The sequence below is a fragment of the Dermacentor silvarum genome, chromosome 3 (genome assembly GCF_013339745.2).
Source record: "Dermacentor silvarum isolate Dsil-2018 chromosome 3, BIME_Dsil_1.4, whole genome shotgun sequence".
In the NCBI taxonomy this organism is placed as follows: Eukaryota; Metazoa; Arthropoda; class Arachnida; order Ixodida; family Ixodidae; genus Dermacentor; species Dermacentor silvarum.
This window is the reverse complement of record NC_051156.1, coordinates 141,543,934-141,561,448: the sequence shown is the minus strand read 5'-3', so window position 1 is coordinate 141,561,448 and position 17,515 is coordinate 141,543,934. Positions and strand designations below refer to the sequence as shown.

Below are 17,515 nucleotides of genomic sequence, written 5' to 3'. Positions count from 1 at the left end.
GTGAGCCCAAATGACCGGAGAGACCTCATCCTAGGACCCGGCCAGAACACAAACCTGGCAATAGTAAGCACACCATCATCGCACGTCGCAGACGCCCTGCAATATACAGGAACTGTCGATCAGCCAACCACACTACCCGTGCTGCATATCTAGCCGCCCCTGATGATTCGTGCAAGGGTATCGTTCCGGGACTGGAACCAGGCACCTCCTCACATATGCTGGTAGAAGAGATGCAAGCATCTGGAATCCAGATACTACAGGCTCGAATGATGGGTCAACGAATATTGCACTGGTCCGTTCGAGGGCCTACGTGTGCCACGCTTCGTCCGATTTCTTGGGGCAGAGCTCCGCTGCTACCACACCGTCCCCCCAGCCAGTCTGCAAAACGTGCCTCAAATTGGGACACGAGCCGACCACTGCCCCACACCAAGACGTCACTATTTGCGACCAGTGCGGCATCGAGAATCCCATCCCATCAACACCCCATGCTCTCCCCGGTGCAAATCATGTGGAGGGGACCATCTACAACTGAACCGAAGTGCCCGCAACGCCAGCGACAACCCTTCAACAGAGCCTGGGTGAAAAAAGCCATCGAAGATGACAGCGACAACTGAAGGCCTCCACCAATGCGGATCCTCCATCAGCGACAACCCCTGCTTCTGGAACATCATTCAAGAAAGCTGGCGGTCTCGTTCGAAGACGCCGTCCAGATCCCGCCCCAAGGCTCGGGTAAACTCCAAATCCCGCTCCCGATCACGCTCCCAGTCGTCCTCCGCCCGCAACCAGGTGAAGCGTCAGACTACCCCGGCGTCTCAGGCATCCCCGCCGCCCTACAAGAAGGCACTACTAAACAAGCTGGCAACTTCAGCAGCTACCCCGGACCGTCAGCAGGCCAGGCCCCGGAGAACACCAATGCCAAGGCGGCACCTCGGGAGTAAGTTGCCCGCGGGATCCCCCACAGCTCGCTCCCCCCCCCAACCTTCACCCCACAACATGTCCCCCTCTACTCCCCTACCGAACACCCACAGTAATCCTTTCCCCGAAATCGCGCGGCTACGCCGTGACATGAAGCGCGCCACGCTCACATGCATGCGCAGCTGGAAGCTGCAATAGAGCGCACAAACGCCAGAATACAGGCAGCTATAGAGAGCGCGCGGCAGGAGTCTCTAGCGCTCCGGCAGGAGATCATAAGCGTCATACACGCATCAGAAGAGCGGACACACGCCCTATTCGCAGAGTTAGTCTCCCGTTTGGATTCTATAAGCGCACCCCTGCCGGATTCCAAATCCGCGCGTCCCCAGCCACCCCTTACAGGTGCAAGAAGATCGCACCCATACTCACGCCCGCGGCTTCCTCTCTCGAGGATGATGGCGACCCTTAGCAAGCAGCAGCTCGTGGTCTGGCAGTGGAACTGCAGAGGATACCGTCGGAAAAGGGCATCCCTGCAACAGTACGCTGCTATGTCCACACATCAACCTGATATTATCCTCCTACAGGAACCAAACTGCTCCCCTTCCCTATCCGGCTTCACCACTTTACGGGTACCTCTCCACTCGTGGGAGCCCTAGTATCAAAACACTTAACGTGCAACTCCCACACTATAAACATCGATATCCCACACCAAATTCTTGAAATCATTACACAGGGCAAGAACAGTTGCAGTCTCTTCATACTTAACGTGTACAGTTCTCCCCGCTCACCGCACAACACTCGTTCAATCGTCTTCTAATAGAATTCGGACGCCTTGGGCGCACCCTTCTCGTGTGCGGTGACTTCAACGCTCCGCATACAGTTTGGGGGTACCGCAAATCTGAAGCCAAAGGAACTCGACTCTGGGATGACATATGTAACTTGAGATACACCTTACATACAGACCCAGGGAACCCAACACTTTGGGTAACAGCGTCCACACGTGACACGTGCCCAGACCTTACTTTTCCAAAAATACAGGACCAGTGATTGCGCATGGTCCTCTCGATGAACATCTAGGCAGTGACCATTATATCGTGGCCACTACCCTACCACTGCAGAGTGCACACTGTCCCGAGCGGAAAGTGCGCATCACGGATTGGACGCGGTTCAGGGAGCGCCGACAGAATCCTCCTGAAGGTCTAGGATACGAGCAATGGATCGAGTCCCTTTCTTCTGACCTAGATGCGTGTACCCGCACACTGGTTACCACAACTGCGACCCCGGACGTAGACCCGCACCTACTGCATCTGTGGGAGGCACGTAGGGGGCTCACGCGGCGTTGGAAACGCCAACGTCTCAATCGCAAGCTTCGCCGGCGTATCGCCCAAATTTCGCAGGGGCACAAGAATATGCTGAGACACTCGTCCGAAACACTGGCGAGGTTTTTGCGAGCGTCTTTCAGGCACCCTAGGCACCGCGAAAACATGGTCGATACTTCGCGCACTCATAGATCCCTCAAATACAAGGACGCAAACATTTCATCGCCTACTCAGCTTAATACATAAGTACCGAGACGATCCGGCTGCTCTTCTCAAAGAGCTAGAAAAACGATTCATCCCTACCGGCACACCTCCACAGTATCTGAATTACCCGCACGCAGAACAATCTAATGAGGAACTCGACGCGGACATTACAATCGATGAGGTTCGCGTGGTACTTCAAGATCTCCGTCGAAACACGGCCCCAGGCGCAGATCGTATCAGATTTTCCACCCTTCGTAACCTCAGTGATTCAGACCTCCATCATCTGACAAAGCTATTCAATGATCACTGGCGTCAGGGCACGCTCCCACAGGCATGGCGTCATGCTGACATTTCGCTAATACCCAAACCAGGAAAGCCCGTAGACATAGCAAATTTACGGCCAATATCCCTTACTTCATGCATCGGAAAGTTAATGGAGCACGTGCTTTTGCGGCGACTGCAACCTTTTCTCGAACGACAGTCATTCTTCTCCCACTCACAGTTCGGATTCCGGGCACATCTCTCCACGCAGGACGTGCTTCTACAGCTCAAGGAAGAGGTTATCGGCCCCCCGTCCCGTGCCCAGACGAGGGCCATCCTCGCCCTTGATCTAAAAGGAGCATTTGATAACGTGGCACACGATTTGATTCTTCGAAATCTCGCAGAATCACATTGCGGCAGCCGCATGTATAACTACATTCGCTCTTTTCTGCGGGACCGAACAGCCACCATTGGAATAGGACCACATCGGACAGATACGATTCGCCTCACAGGTCGCGGCACCCCTCAGGGATCAGTTCTGTCCCCCACTCTATTTAACATCGCCCTCGCAAGACTACCTCAGCAGCTCGACCAGATCCCCCATGTTGCACATGCGATTTACGCAGACGACATCACGATTTGGACGACGCGAGGGTCAGACGGGACCATTCAGGATCGACTGCAGCAGGCCGTCGACATCGTCACCGCTTACGCACGACAGGGCAGCTTGTCCTGTGCCCCACAAAAGTCCGAGCTTGTTCTCATCCGCGCACGTAGCATTACCCCTCCACCCGAAATCACGGTGCACGTGGATGGCGTTCCTGTCCCCCAGGTAGACCGTGCTCGCATTCTTGGACTACACGTTCAGGCGAATGGGAAGGCGAACTACACTATATCTCTCTTGTCCCGGCAGACCGAACAGACTTTGGCCATGATTCGGCGGGTCTCCAACAGGCGCTCAGGTCTACGGGAACGGGACCTACTGCGCCTGGTGGAGGCCTGTGTGATCAGTCGCATTACTTACCACCTTCCCTTCCACAGACTTACGCAGTCGGAGCAGATACGGGTCGACACAATGCTGCGAAAGGCGACCAAGCTCGCCCACGGCCTCCCACACTACACCGCCACGAAACGTCTGCTAGCCCTAGGGACGCATAACACTCTCAGTGAGTTATTGGAAGCTCAGTGGGCCAGTCAAAGACAACGTCTTTTGCTCACACCCACTGGGCGGCACTTGCTCTCGAGATTGGGACATCCAGTTTTGCACAATTATGATGAAGACATCACCATCACTATTCCGACTTGGGTCCGTACAGCCTTAAAGGTGCACCCACTACCACGAAACATGCATCCTGAGCATGACGCGGGACGCCGGCGCGCCCGTGTACGGTACCTGGTGCGCATGCTCGGTGACATCCCTGAGACAAATACCCTATACACGGATGCTGCTCGGTGCCACAACGGGTATTCCGTGGTAGTGCTGGATGGCGCTGAAACGTTTATTACGGCCGCCTCCTTACGGAATTCTACACCTGGACACGGAGAAGTCCTTGGAGTAGCGCTTGCTGTGCGACACGCTCTCCAGATTCCTGGGGAGGTGTATATCCTAACCGATTCCCAGCAGGCATGCCGCGCGTTTTCGACGGGACGCGGCTTCTCCAAGGCAGCTCTCCACATCCTACACCAGTCCCCAAACACAGACACATCTGCCCCACAGCGCATCCACTTGCTCTGGACTCCTGGCCATGCCTCACTGCCGGGTAATGACCGCGCACACGCGGTCGCTCGAGAAATTACCCTCCGAGCTGCCCGGCATGACGAGGATCGGAGTCCAGATCAGGCGGGCTCCCCACTCACATACAGAGACGTATTAAAATACTATACACGAGCTAGACACACCATGGGTCCGCCGCCGCTGTCATTCTCGCGAGAGGAAGAGGTGGCGCTCCGCCAACTCCAAACAAACACGTTTCCCAACCTCCTCTCCCTACATAAATTTTACCCTGACCGCTACGCAGACTCTTGCCCGGGCTGTAGAAGCTCCCCCACGGCGTTCCATGTCACCGTGGAGTGCACCGCAAAATTATTCCCTCCCCTGCCAGTCATCTTGCACCCCTTCCGCATCAAAGAGCTGTGGGAGGATGCCCTCCGCGACGGGCCTCCCGAGGTCCGCCGGGCCCTAGTTCAACGGGCCCGTGCTGTCGCTGAGATCGTTCTAGGGACCCCGGACTAGGGGTCCCTCCCACACTCTTACTACCTTTTATTTTTGCAATAAAATGTTTACTCTCTCCCCCCCAGGGGATGTACTCTCTTACAACGTTTAATGGGTTGGTCCTGTGGATGATGCAGTGCTCGTAATGACTTCTCGCTTGTTTACTCGCTTTATGCTTTCTACCGAGAGCATCATCCTTTTATGGGATACTAAATGGAAGAAGTCATTCATTTGAGTCTAATAAAGTATTCATTCAATACTTCATAGCTGGCTCTTGCGCCATTAAACACTACACATCATTCAAAATTCAATTTCCGTTAACTTGTCGGAGAGAGATTGATTACTAAAAAAAGAAATTATGTCCAAACGTTGTGTATTTTAAATTTTGCACCGGAATCCAAGCGCCTTGTACGTCAGTGTAACGTCACACATTTAAAAGTATTGTCTAGTACTCGGGCCATCCTGGAGTGGTAAACGTTTTTTGAAGGTTGCTAAGTTTTTAGTCATTGGCACCTGTAAAAACATACTGCATCCTACCTTTACTGATAAACAGCAAACTAGACCCGAGTAAACGTCCTCAAAATGCATAACGTCATGTTGGGCTGGTGCGGAAACTTCACGGTGGCGTCGCGACACGTCTTTTGCTCTTGCGTCTGTTCTGGCTTACTCGATCTCCCCTCGCAGTAACCCCCGCATTCTCTAACGATCCTCCACTCGAAGCACATCCTCCACTTCCTCAACATATCATTCGCAAAGAGACAAAGGCACACCAAAAAAAAAAAATCCTGGAACCCTGTAAGAGCACTCGGAGCTCCAACTAAAAATTCGTCAACGGCTATAATGGATGAAGACGGTAACGTCTTCGAATGAGACGACGCGCTGCGGCACATCACAGACGTTATTAGGGATAACTTCAGCATGAAATAAAGCGTAGTTCAGACTCAAACAGATCCAGTAACAACAGAGAAAAGCCTGAGATGATCAAATTTTAATCATAGAAAACGTTTACTGGAAAGAAGCAGAAGAAAATGTCCCTAATAACACGGCAGCATGCAGGACCCGATGAAATCCCAATACAGCTAATCAAAAACCCCGGTCCAAAGAGCAAGGCACTGCTCACTAATGTCATAGAGAATGTGATTACAACGAAGAAAATTCCGGTTGGATGGCGCGAAAGCAGGATGAGCCTGATCTACAAAGGCAAATGTGGTGAGGATAAGGCGACCTTGTACAGGCCAGTTACGGTAACATCGGTGATATCTATAATTGCAATGCCAGCCACAAAATTAGAACTGTAGAAGTGGGTGGGAAAAAATTATGTACTGGGAGCACAACAGAATGGGTTCAGACCAGGCAGATAGCTTACAGGATAGTATGTTTGTACTTGCTCAGGTCATAGAGATTTAAGCAGCTCAGAATAGACCTTTATGGATAGCATTCTTAGATATTAAACGAGCCTATGAAAACGTAGACAGGGAATTATGAGATATTCTGAAGCGCGAAGGCATATATGACAATTTCGGGAAGCTGCGGAGAAAGATATATAGAGTCAACCGAGTACAAATTGTATGGGAAGGACGAAAATGCAGTGAAATGGTGGAAATTCACCAAGGTCTGACTTAAGAATGTCCTCTGTCTCCATTGTTCACGCTTCATGTTAAGGGCACAGAAAGACGACTGGAAAACAGTAAATTAGGGTTTGGTTTATCCTACATGCGTAATGAACAAAAGGTGCAACAGAAGGCCCCCGGACGGATCTACGCGGACGGCATAGTGTTACTAGCAGACAATGCAATATATTTACAGACGCTTGCGAATAAGTGTGGTAACGCAGTGACAAATCTAGGCCTTCAGTTTAGCGCAGTGGAATCGTGAAATATGAACTTTAATGTAGAGACGAGTCAAACGAAATCGTACCCATAGTCAAGCAATATAAATACCTCGGCGTATACATAAACGAAGGAAAGACTTACTCAAGCACCCACCAAGTTAATATGAAAATAAAGGGGAAGTGGAATTCAGCAATAATGATACGTAGACTACTTTGGGGCCAGAATAAATATAGGAGGGAGCATAGAATCTGAAATGGAGTAACATTGTGAGCGCTATCGTTCGCAAATGCCATCATGTGCTTAAAATTGGGTATCTTGTCGGGGTTGGAAGTTAACCAAAGATTGGTAAGCGGGTTGGCTCTGGGAGCCCACGGTAAAAACACAAACGAGGCAGTGCAGGGTGACATGGGTTGGGCCTCTTACAAAGTCAGAGAAGCGCGGAGCAAGATTAGTTTTCAAGAAAGACTGAGGGAATAGGGAATATACCAAAAGAAATGTGTGACCAAAGTGCACAAGTACTCTGTACCTGAAAAACGTGGACACAGAATGGAAGAATGGAAAGTCGGCAACCAAGTACAGGGCAATTCAAAGGGTAAATAGACAACCAGGAGTCATTAGAAACAAAGTGAGAGAAACAAAGACAGTTAATTGAATGCAAATTAAGAATGGAAACAAAAATGACCATGGAGATTTGTAGGAATAAGAAAGAAATTAGAAAGGAAAATTTGTACGATAACACAAAGGGAAGGGCCCTTGCTATTTGACGCTCGAGCTGGTTGCCTAAGGACAAAAACATACCGGAGCAAATATTCTCAACAAAATGAGGCGTGTGTATTCCGCAGGAAAAATCCAGAGACCACTCAGCACATCCTGGTGGAATGCGAATGTATTCACCCGAGTGAGACCTGTAGGTTACGTACGCCTTTCAGAAGCGCTTGGATTTAAAGGGGACGGAAGCATCAATCAGTCAGCAGTCGAGATAAGTAAGAGACGTTTAGAGTATTGGTGGGAAAAAAAGCAGGAAAGAGACTAATACGCCCGGATCCGTTACAGGCATCGTTAGCGGTACAACGCAAATACAGAAGTTTTGAGGAAGAGAAATAAGAATAAAGAGATGTATACCAAAGTGCTAAAATGAAAAGCAGGTATTAACATACCTGAGTAACTCAAGCAGGCTAGGTGACTATTTGGCACCGCCCTGTTTCAAAGGTGATGCCTATAAATTATCAACATCATCCTCATCATATCATCATCATCATCGATTTGAAGTGGAGGGCTGAGTGGAGGAGCCTTCTACATTAAGGGGTTGAGAATGGCCACTTCGTTTCTTTTTTTTTTTCAAAAGCGTGTTTTTTAATACAGCTCAACTTTTTTTTTCTCTTACGGGTCTCTTTCGGTTCCTTTCATTTTATCAATTCAGAAAACCGCGTTCTTTCTAAATTCCAATAGCAGTTGCTTCGCAACCACTTCGTCGCAATGGTACCACCAGTTGGTGCATGTTTAAAGAAGAAAGCGTTATATTCTGAACGAAATAACTGAGGGTTATACCAATACCACATCTCTAACCGCCTCCTACGTGATGGCTGTTTCAGCGCCCAAGATCTACCCTATCATATACAACATGGTGAAGCCATTCCTCAGCGAAGAGACAGCGAAGAAGATACACGTCTTCGGCAAAGGTAAAATAAACTCACTGAGTATTCAGCTGTTGCACACACCAAAACATTTGCTGCCTTAAGGGTGCTGGTGTGTGACTATGTCACATGTCCTACAGCTTCAGCTCAGGTGCACTTACTAAATAAAGTGCATAGGAATGGAGATTTGTAAACTTCGCGCTTCTCTCTCTCTCTCTCTATATATATATATATATATATATATATATATATATATATATATATATTAAGCATGGCGTTAGTTGGCAATTTCTGTTAACAATCCCAGCTCGTAAATTAAACTTCTGCTTCTCACTTTTGCTAGCATTTAGCATTGTCTCTCAAGTGCATTAAATTTTTAATTCAAATTGGTTCAGCAGTTGTCTAATGAAAGCGTTTCTGCGTTTTACATATATTTGAATAGCGAAATCATAGTTTGCCGTGAGCTGAAGGTTTCTGTTAAGTCGGTAAAAACATTTTGCTGTACACGGCGTGCCAATATGAAAGAGAACACCGAAATTTGTGTTCGAAGTCATTAACTTTCCTTGTGTGTGCTCGTAATGATTAAAACATTCCCTAGATTCTTTAACATGTCGACAACATAACATATGACACTGTTTTAACACTGTTTTAACACTGTTAGCCGTCACTATTTTAACACAGATGAATTGTTGTCTCTCATATTGGCGAAGAGGTTACACGACAACGAACTTTAGCTATAGGCCAGTTACAGAAACCGTAGTTTACAAATGCGCACTGTTTTCCACCACGTGGTGCACACCTAAATATATAGCGCGTGAGTTTATTAGCCATGGCTATGAAAGCTATTTTGGTGTCATTTGTGGCAGCTATCATCATGTTTACTCGTAACAAAAGGTACTTAGAGAGTATCTAAAAAAAACGTTATTTGTTTGCACCAACAGTTTGATCTCATACCTTATCGAGAGGAGCGCAAACCACATAGCACAAACCAAGCATCCTCAAGAATGCGAAAATGTTTATTGTGCATGTTGTGCTTTAACTTAAAAAAAAACGGAAGGACATTACAGGGGTTGCCAACCGAATCGTGCAAGAACGTTCGCCGGATATTTTGAATTTCAGTAAGATTTGATTGCTGAGGATAGATCCACGAAACGCTGTTCAGAGGGGTGTAAGCCTGCAAAACTATACCAACGAAGGGAAGGCTTGCACTTTGGCATTATGAACCGAACTGTCTACGTAATTTAAGCAGCAGTAAACGAAGTTGCGAAAACAGGCCGCAAAAGTTATGCAGGTCCAACAAACCCATTGGAATCTATTTGAAGCGAAACTTAATTGTGAAGAGGTTATATAATTTCTCGTTATACAATTGACGGCGATGCATACATTTGTGTTTACTTTTATCCTACGCAGCGTGCAGCCTCATGTAATGTTTATGTTTATCCGCCACAAAGCTCACAGCAACTTTATTGCGGGGCATTTTGTATATTCATGGTTTACCGCGCTCGCAAGCCATGCCGAATGCAAACACCCAAATCAGATGGGTGCCACGTGTGGGACGTCGACGCAGCGATGTCACTGCGACGAAAGCGATCGTCAGATGCTTGTCAAGTGAAGAATGGTTATGACGGGTGTAGCATGTACAGAGAAATACAACACATGACGAGCTACATTTAAGCATTCCGTACCTCTTGCGTCACAGTGGCACATTCTAGAGGATTGGCCACGGATGGGCACCCGACCAGTGGCACATACGGACTAGCTAAATCAAAGAAAATCAGGCCGCTCAAAGGATCAGTTGAATTTAATGAGCTATTCCATTAAGAGGTCACTGTGCTTTAGAGATATACCTATGAGGAGACACTGTGTGCTCATGTTTTATGTATGCATTTATTGTTTTGTGATGTAGCACGGAGGTGAGCTAACTGGCGCAACTTTGTTCGTTAGCATATACAGAAATGATAAAAACTAGTTTACACTCGGGACGCCATGTAGCCTTCGTACATCAATCCACAAATATACCCGCCGAGATACCGACCGACCAAGCAGCACAGAGTAGCCACACCAAACCCGGGCGGGGAGGCAAGGAAAACTTCGCTTCAATATTGAAGGACCCTGGTATCGCAAAGGGTAAGATTATTGTGGCTCTTGACTTGTAGTTTATGTTGTCTTCATTGCTTTGTAAAATTTTAGCGCGATAGCATTAAAGGTGGACTACACACACTTTGTAGGTTTCCATGTGACGGTAAATGTGGGCCGATCCCGAAGGCAGCGCAGTCTAACGCAACGTCTCAAAGCATTAACTGTCACGAGGGAAGAATGTGAGAAACTGGCACTTGACGCACGAGCCAGACGTTTCAAAGAGCCACTTTGGCACGAGAGAAGCATCCGTATGAGCATGGCTTAAGGCTAAGAGTATTGGGCTCTAGGAGTGTTGCGCGTATGCGAGAGCGTCACGGTATTATAGGTGCACTTCACCCGATTTGTATGTAAAACTGCGGGACCGTGGCGCGTGAGCGAGAGCGTCACGGTATGCACGAAACCGAAAGTTTGTAAGGCGCATTTCGATGGGGGCGAAATGAAAAAAACTAAATAACATAAAAGGCTTGCGCTGTGGGTGTTTCGTTTCATGACATTTGTTTGTGGATTGTCATTCCCAAAATTCCGAGGAATAGCTTTGCCAAGAATGCAAGACAAGGTATGAGCAACATTAATGATAGAATGGTGTGGCAATATAATCCGCATAAACAGCATGTCATGTAAGAAGGCGTGGCCATACACATGTACCTAAATATGATCCGAGGGCCTGCGTGGTTGGGGATGATTTTATCCGCCACCCGCCGACATCGCACGCCGACGCCGGTTGCCGACGCCGGATTTTCTGCGACACGGGGGGCTCTTAACGTTGTCGCGTTAAAACAAGAAACGCCCGTGTACCGTGCGTTGGTTGTGTGCACGCGAAATGAACCCCATGTAGTTAAAATTTTCCCGGAGCCTGCAGCGTGCCTCATAACTATAACCATCTTCTGGCACGTGAAACGCCAGAATATAAACAGGCATCTTCTGTGCGCACACACGCCCCTACTGTTGATCGTACAATTACAGCGTACTAGAAAAATAGGGTAGTACAATTATGACAGCAGGCGCGCGGCCGTAACAATTCTACCACCCAACGACATCGACATCTGCGGAACTAGCTGCTCTTCGCGCTGCACTTTGTTTCGTCGATCGGGAACCACCTCGACAATGGTCAATGTTCAATGACTCGAAGGCAGCCCTACAATCTGTGCTATCTGCTCTGCGTCGCGGGCCATACGAACAGCTCGTATTCGATATTAGATACCTACTCCATACATCACATGAGAAAGGACACCACGTGGCATTTCAGTGGCTTCAAAGTCACTGCGGTGTCATAGGGAACAAAGACGCCGATAATGCCGCACGGGCAGCTGTTGACGACACACAGGAAGAGGCCATACCACTCTCACGGTCCAACGCAGCCAGCAGACTTCGAGTGCTTGCACCGGAGATCACGCTCTCTCTATGGTGCACACCAAGCGGCCAGACCAACCGCAGCAATCGTCAATGCATCTCTGTATGCCAACTGGACTCCGCCAAAGAGAGGCCACTATGCTTTATCGCTTATGGCTAGGGATGGCATTCACTAAATCTTATTCATTTCTGATTGGAATGGCCGACAACGCTTTTTGCAATGCCTGTCTTTGCGAGGAGACGATAGAGCAGATTCTATGCGACTTTTCCTGAATATAATGTTCAGAGACAGTCCCTGGCGTCCGTTCTAGCGCACCTTGACAAAATACCAATGTCAGTTGAGGTGATTCTCACATGTCGTGGACAGAAGACGTCGCAGCTGAAGGCGACGAAGGGACTACTTAGGTTTTTAAAAGAAACGGGCTTGGACAAGCGGCTGTGGCCGTGATGTCACATACCACACAAGAGTGACGGACTGTGACTGACGATGATGTGTGCTGTGTTATGTGCTCTCTCTCTCTCTCTCTCTCCTCCCCAACTTTCATTCCCGTTCATCCCGATCCCATGTGTAGGGTAGCAAACCGGTTGTGCTGAACTGGTTAACCTCTCTGCCTTTCCTTCTCCACTCTTTCCTTCTTTCGTACCGCGATATAGTGAAGGGTACAAGCAAACATCAGGCTTACTACGTTCGTCGCCATCAGCCGGTGTTCTTACACATCATTAAGATTGCAAGACAGAGAGAACGGATAAATGAAAGCTATACACTTCCTCGATAGTTTTAGCAAATGTCTTCTCTTGTATACCCACTCCGCCCTCAACATCGTGGCGAAATAGCGGCTGCCTGAGCCGTGCCTATACGGCCGTCGTGGCCATTGTAAACAAGCGAGCAAACTCCGCTCAGAAGGCGCTCAATGGTGGCGCCCACGGGTAAGGCGCTCTTAACGGTCTTATATCGAGTTGTTATTCCATTCGTTAACCACTAAATTTCGCGAGATTTTATTGCGATACCAATTATATGGACACTCCAAAGCGGATTTCTGCCGTCGGCGTCGTCGTCGCCGTCGCCGTTGCCGTGAGGTTCCGTATGACGTCAACGGCGCTGAAATCGTCGCCGCGCTCCGGACGCTGTATGTGCGAGTTAAAGGGCGCGAGGGACGCGCGCTTTCACGGGGAGCGAATGCGTCGGAGAGCAAACGCGCGTTCTGCGCCGTGCTCCCTGAAGGGCTGCGTCTATTTCCTCCGTTACAATCACCATATATAGAGAGCAAACGCGACTTCTTCCGTGGCGCGAAATGCCGTGGGGGGATGGGGGGGGGGGAGGGGACGTTTAGCTGCGGCACCAAATGCGTATATATATATATAAACGTTGCGATGCGACAAGGTAGGTAAGATTTCCGACGCTGCTCCACGAGGTTCCCGTTCTGATCTCGTCGAAAACCTCCGAGCCGCCCCCAGAGGCACCGGCAACAGTCACTAAGGCCACGCGCGTTCGGTGCGAACGCGGATAAAACGCCGACGGCGTCGACAACAGTTCTGCGCGTTGCTGGTGCTGCTGTATGTCCAAGTTTATACAGCTGATAAAAGTACTATCCTTACTCCGTATAGCTCTCTACTTATTTGCTATCTCAATTGATGCTTCGCCTTTCGGGTGAAACTGCGACAATTTTTTTTTTTTCAGAAAGCGAAAGCAGCTGTGTATCCTCTCATATTGTTGCTGGAACCGAAGCAACGACTGCATTGCACATCCTTGCTATACAGCTCAACCTGTAAAATGTTTCCAGGCATGAGTGGCTTTTGCTAGAAAATTATTTATTGGCATTTACGTGCAATAGCAGCTAAACAGATGCACGTAGTGGAATTCCCTACATGGCATATTGTTTTTAACCAAGTCTATGTAAATACATAGGAGATTGCTCACAATGCGGAATTCTACAAGATAATGTCGTTTTTTAACCGACCTATATTAAAAAAAGCACTGGTACACTCAATGACGCCCTGTTAGTGGGCGCTGCAGTCTGAACTAAAATAGGGTGCCTCGATGCCAGCGCCGCCGTTGAACGGCGGCGCTGGCATCGAGGCACCCTAAACTAAAATGTGGTTCTAGTAACGTTCCTATGAACAACCTTGGCCACTCCAGAACCTGTAGCTTTTGAGGCGATAGCTTGCTTTGGAACATTTCATGACTAGCAGACTTAAAAAGCACCAATACCAGCATTTGAAACTTGTGCCGTGTGGAACATATTGTGAAAAACAATGAAGGAAATGAACCAACTGCATACAAGGACATACATCAAGCAAAAAAAAAAAAACATTACCGTCTACATTCCCAGTTGTTAACAGCGGAGCTGTTTAAGCCAACCGTAATCTGTGCCGCCTGCCACTGCACTGCCTAGCAACCACCTCGCGGAGCGTCGCGCGCTATGCTCGGGAGAGAGAAAGTGAAAATGAGCGCGAGAGAGACTGCGCGCGTCGCACGCTATGCTCGAGAGAGAGAAAGTAAAAATGAGCGTGAGAGAGAGTGCGCGCGTCGCACGCTATGCTCGAGAGAGAGAAAGAGAAAATGAGAGCGAAAGAGAGAGAAAAGAATTGTAGTAGCACCAACGAGGCAACGCGCAGATGTGCTGCCGACGCCATCCGCGCTTCTCCATTTCCCCGCATTAGCGCCGAATGCTCACGGTGTCCGTGACTGCAGCAGGCGCCTCTGGCGGCGGCTAGGCCGAGATCCCTCCAGCTGCTTGCTACTGTGCATGCGCCGTGACATCATCCCGGCGTGTCGTCTGCTGCGCACCGCCGTGCACTGTGCATAATTTCGCCCCACTTCCCCTACGTGTGCTCGTACTGCAAGTGCTTCGTGAGGCGTTCCCCGATGCCACGGATCACGAGGAAATGCTTATACACTTCGTATAAGTTAGCATCACTTGGCATTGCTTCGTATGACTTAGCATCACTTCGTATAGCCAGGACCAGCTAGGAATCGATCAGCTCCGATGTGTCTTTAGCCTTGCGCCACTATAGTGCAAGCTACCCCGGTTTTTACAGCGAAAGCTGTATATGGCTAGGTGAAACAGAAACCGTTCGTCCCATGTTTCTCTAGACGTCTTCATTGGCTGCGCCGTCAGTTACGTCGTTCTCTACGTCGCACCCAAGCGTGCGCGCCATTGGCAGCGCCGTTAGTGACCTCGTTCTCTGCGTCGTACCTGCTCTGCCCGCAACGCCGGCTCCTCGGCTCGCCATTGTCGCATGCGTTCGATATCTCTACTTAGCTCGGTGTCGTGGTTAGGAGCGTCCGCCCGCCATTGGCCGCTTGCGTTCCACTAGAAACACAAACGTGTAACCAATAATTGAGAAACGCTTCAATACAGCGTCGGGATTAACCCACTGCTAAACACCGGGACCGCACGTTTCAGCTTCGCTGCTTAACCATCTGTACGGAGTGCTTGGGCGGTGTTTTAGATGCGAAGCGTCTTATGCTCGGGGCTATGTCACTCCCTCCCTCCCTACCTCCCTCCATCCATCCAACCGCCGTGCGTCCACACCCCTACTGCGCATGCGCATCCTCCTTTCCCTCCTCTCCTTGTCTCAGTTCCTCTCCTCTCGGCATTCCTCATTTCCTCTCCGACGCTCCTCTCCTCTCCGGATTGCGCAACGAATGGCAACACCTGCGGCTCCGCGCGCGACAATGCGAAGCAGCTTAGGTTAGAGGCGCGACGGTAGGCGCCCCAGAGGCACCGGCAACAGTCACCAACGCCGCGCGCGTTCGGTGCGAACGCGTGCAAAACGCCGACGGCGTCGACAACAGTTCTGCGCGTTGCTGGTGCTGCTGCATGTCCAAGTTTATACAGCTGATAAAACTACCTTGAGTCGACCCCATGGCTGCTTCGCATACTACTCAGGGTTCCCCTACGGGAAGATGGTGTAATTTTTTTAGTAAACATTTTGCACACGTTATTCAATCTTGCAGCACACTTCCAATCAGAAGTGTATCAAGATGTGTGTGACACATTTTAAACATAATTACTTTCATCAACTGTTTTTCTGCTGATTCACTATCTTGGCATACGCAATTGTGTACCCAGCGCTTGAAAGGGTCATAGCGAACAGCTTCCTTAATTGTCTCTTTAACTCGCTTTCGGGAGCGCTGGTTGGTGGTCGGACTCTTCACCGCCGATACAAAATTTGGAGGACGCTTAAGCTTCGCCTTTAAGAGTGGAACGCGATAGCATTCAAACATCCCTGGCTGCTTATCAGGCTTTTTTTTCTCGTATATTTAAATTACAATTCGGCGCTATCACGTCTGTAGGTTGTGGTTAAGTCGTACTTTACTATTTTTCTGACAGATATTTACTTTGAGAAGTTCAATCTTTAATCACTAACGCCTTGCGCCACGCGAAGGGCCTGCCCGGTCGGGTTGGTTCGGGATGATGTGACTCCGCGCGATTATTTCCGCCAACGACGCCGACACCGGATTTCCTGCGACACGGGGCTCTTAACGATTAAAAAACTACGTGCTCTCGTGCGACCAAGCTACGGGGCGCGTCCATCGCCGAATGCCAACCGTAAATATATCAGATTTAAACAGCCTTCGGTACACACGTAGCTCTCACAAACTTATAAGTTATGGATATGGCATTTGCTGCGGTATACCAGCCCGTATGTGCTGGTACTTGCATCAGTGCGCGTATAACCTTCGTGCACATATCCACAAGTGTATCTGTCGAGATGCAGGCCGACGCAGCAGCCGGCAGCAGCTTCAGTCACCACAAACACGGGTGTCTAGACAAAGAAAGCTTCGTTTTAAAAAGAAACAAGCGTCAACCAGTTCGCCGTCAGCGACCTGCTGCATTCCAGTATCTTGGGGGCGATGCCCCAAGGTGACAAGATTCCGAAACAAGCTTAAATGTGCGAACAAGTGAACCACTAAAGTGGCACAGCGGTAACGGATGGAGCGCAGTGAGTGAACGTTCCGTTATTTCGAAGCGCAGCTTTACTTGCCTCGGTATAAGTGAACATTCCTGGGTATGGGTACGTGTAACTGGGACGCAAGACGGAAAGAATCCGTAAATGCATTTGGGTATGCATCGTACTGCTGTGCCTCGAATCTTCATTCAATCCTTCGTCAATCATCTCGCACCGCCTTCGTCCTTGTCACATCACTAAGTATAGACGTCTCGCGCGGTGCATCCGCCTGACTTCGTGTTTGCGTCTCGGCACAACTAGTGATCAGTGTAGTGCATGAACACAAAAATTGCCTGAATTTATAGTTGTGACTCTGTGATACATAAAAATTGCACCAGATTACACACTGCATAGAGTGAAAATAAACACAATTGTTCGCCTCATCCTTAATTTTATATAACTTAATTTGACGCTTTACATAGATTATATGATGCGCCTCGGATTCGCTTATTTTTTTTCTTCAGAAGAATGATCGCACAGTGGGCCACATCGCCATTTGAGACGAGTCGTTGTCCGATGATGCAGTCAATGAGCGCCCGTCTGTTGTGATCTCGCGTCAAGGTTTACTTCTGTTGGCACCTTGCGTTTATTTCACCCGGCATCGGACGAAAGTGGGTCAATGTCGACGCACCCGCACAACTCAGTTTTGCAAATCCCTGAACGAACATGCCTAATACCACTACGTTAGGCTCTCAG

General features: G+C 49.1%; 1 protein-coding gene across 1 annotated transcript in view; it reads left to right on the top strand.

Annotated features, from left to right (window-relative positions):
* LOC119444825 (SEC14-like protein 2) overlaps positions 1–17,515 on the top strand; it is a 95,766-nt gene that overhangs the window by 64,661 nt on the left and 13,590 nt on the right. Inside the window, exons 7-8 of the mRNA XM_049664754.1 lie at positions 766–934; positions 8,333–8,419. Coding sequence (XP_049520711.1) covers positions 766–934; positions 8,333–8,419 — 256 coding nt within the window. The remainder of the gene's footprint in view (positions 1–765; positions 935–8,332; positions 8,420–17,515) is intronic.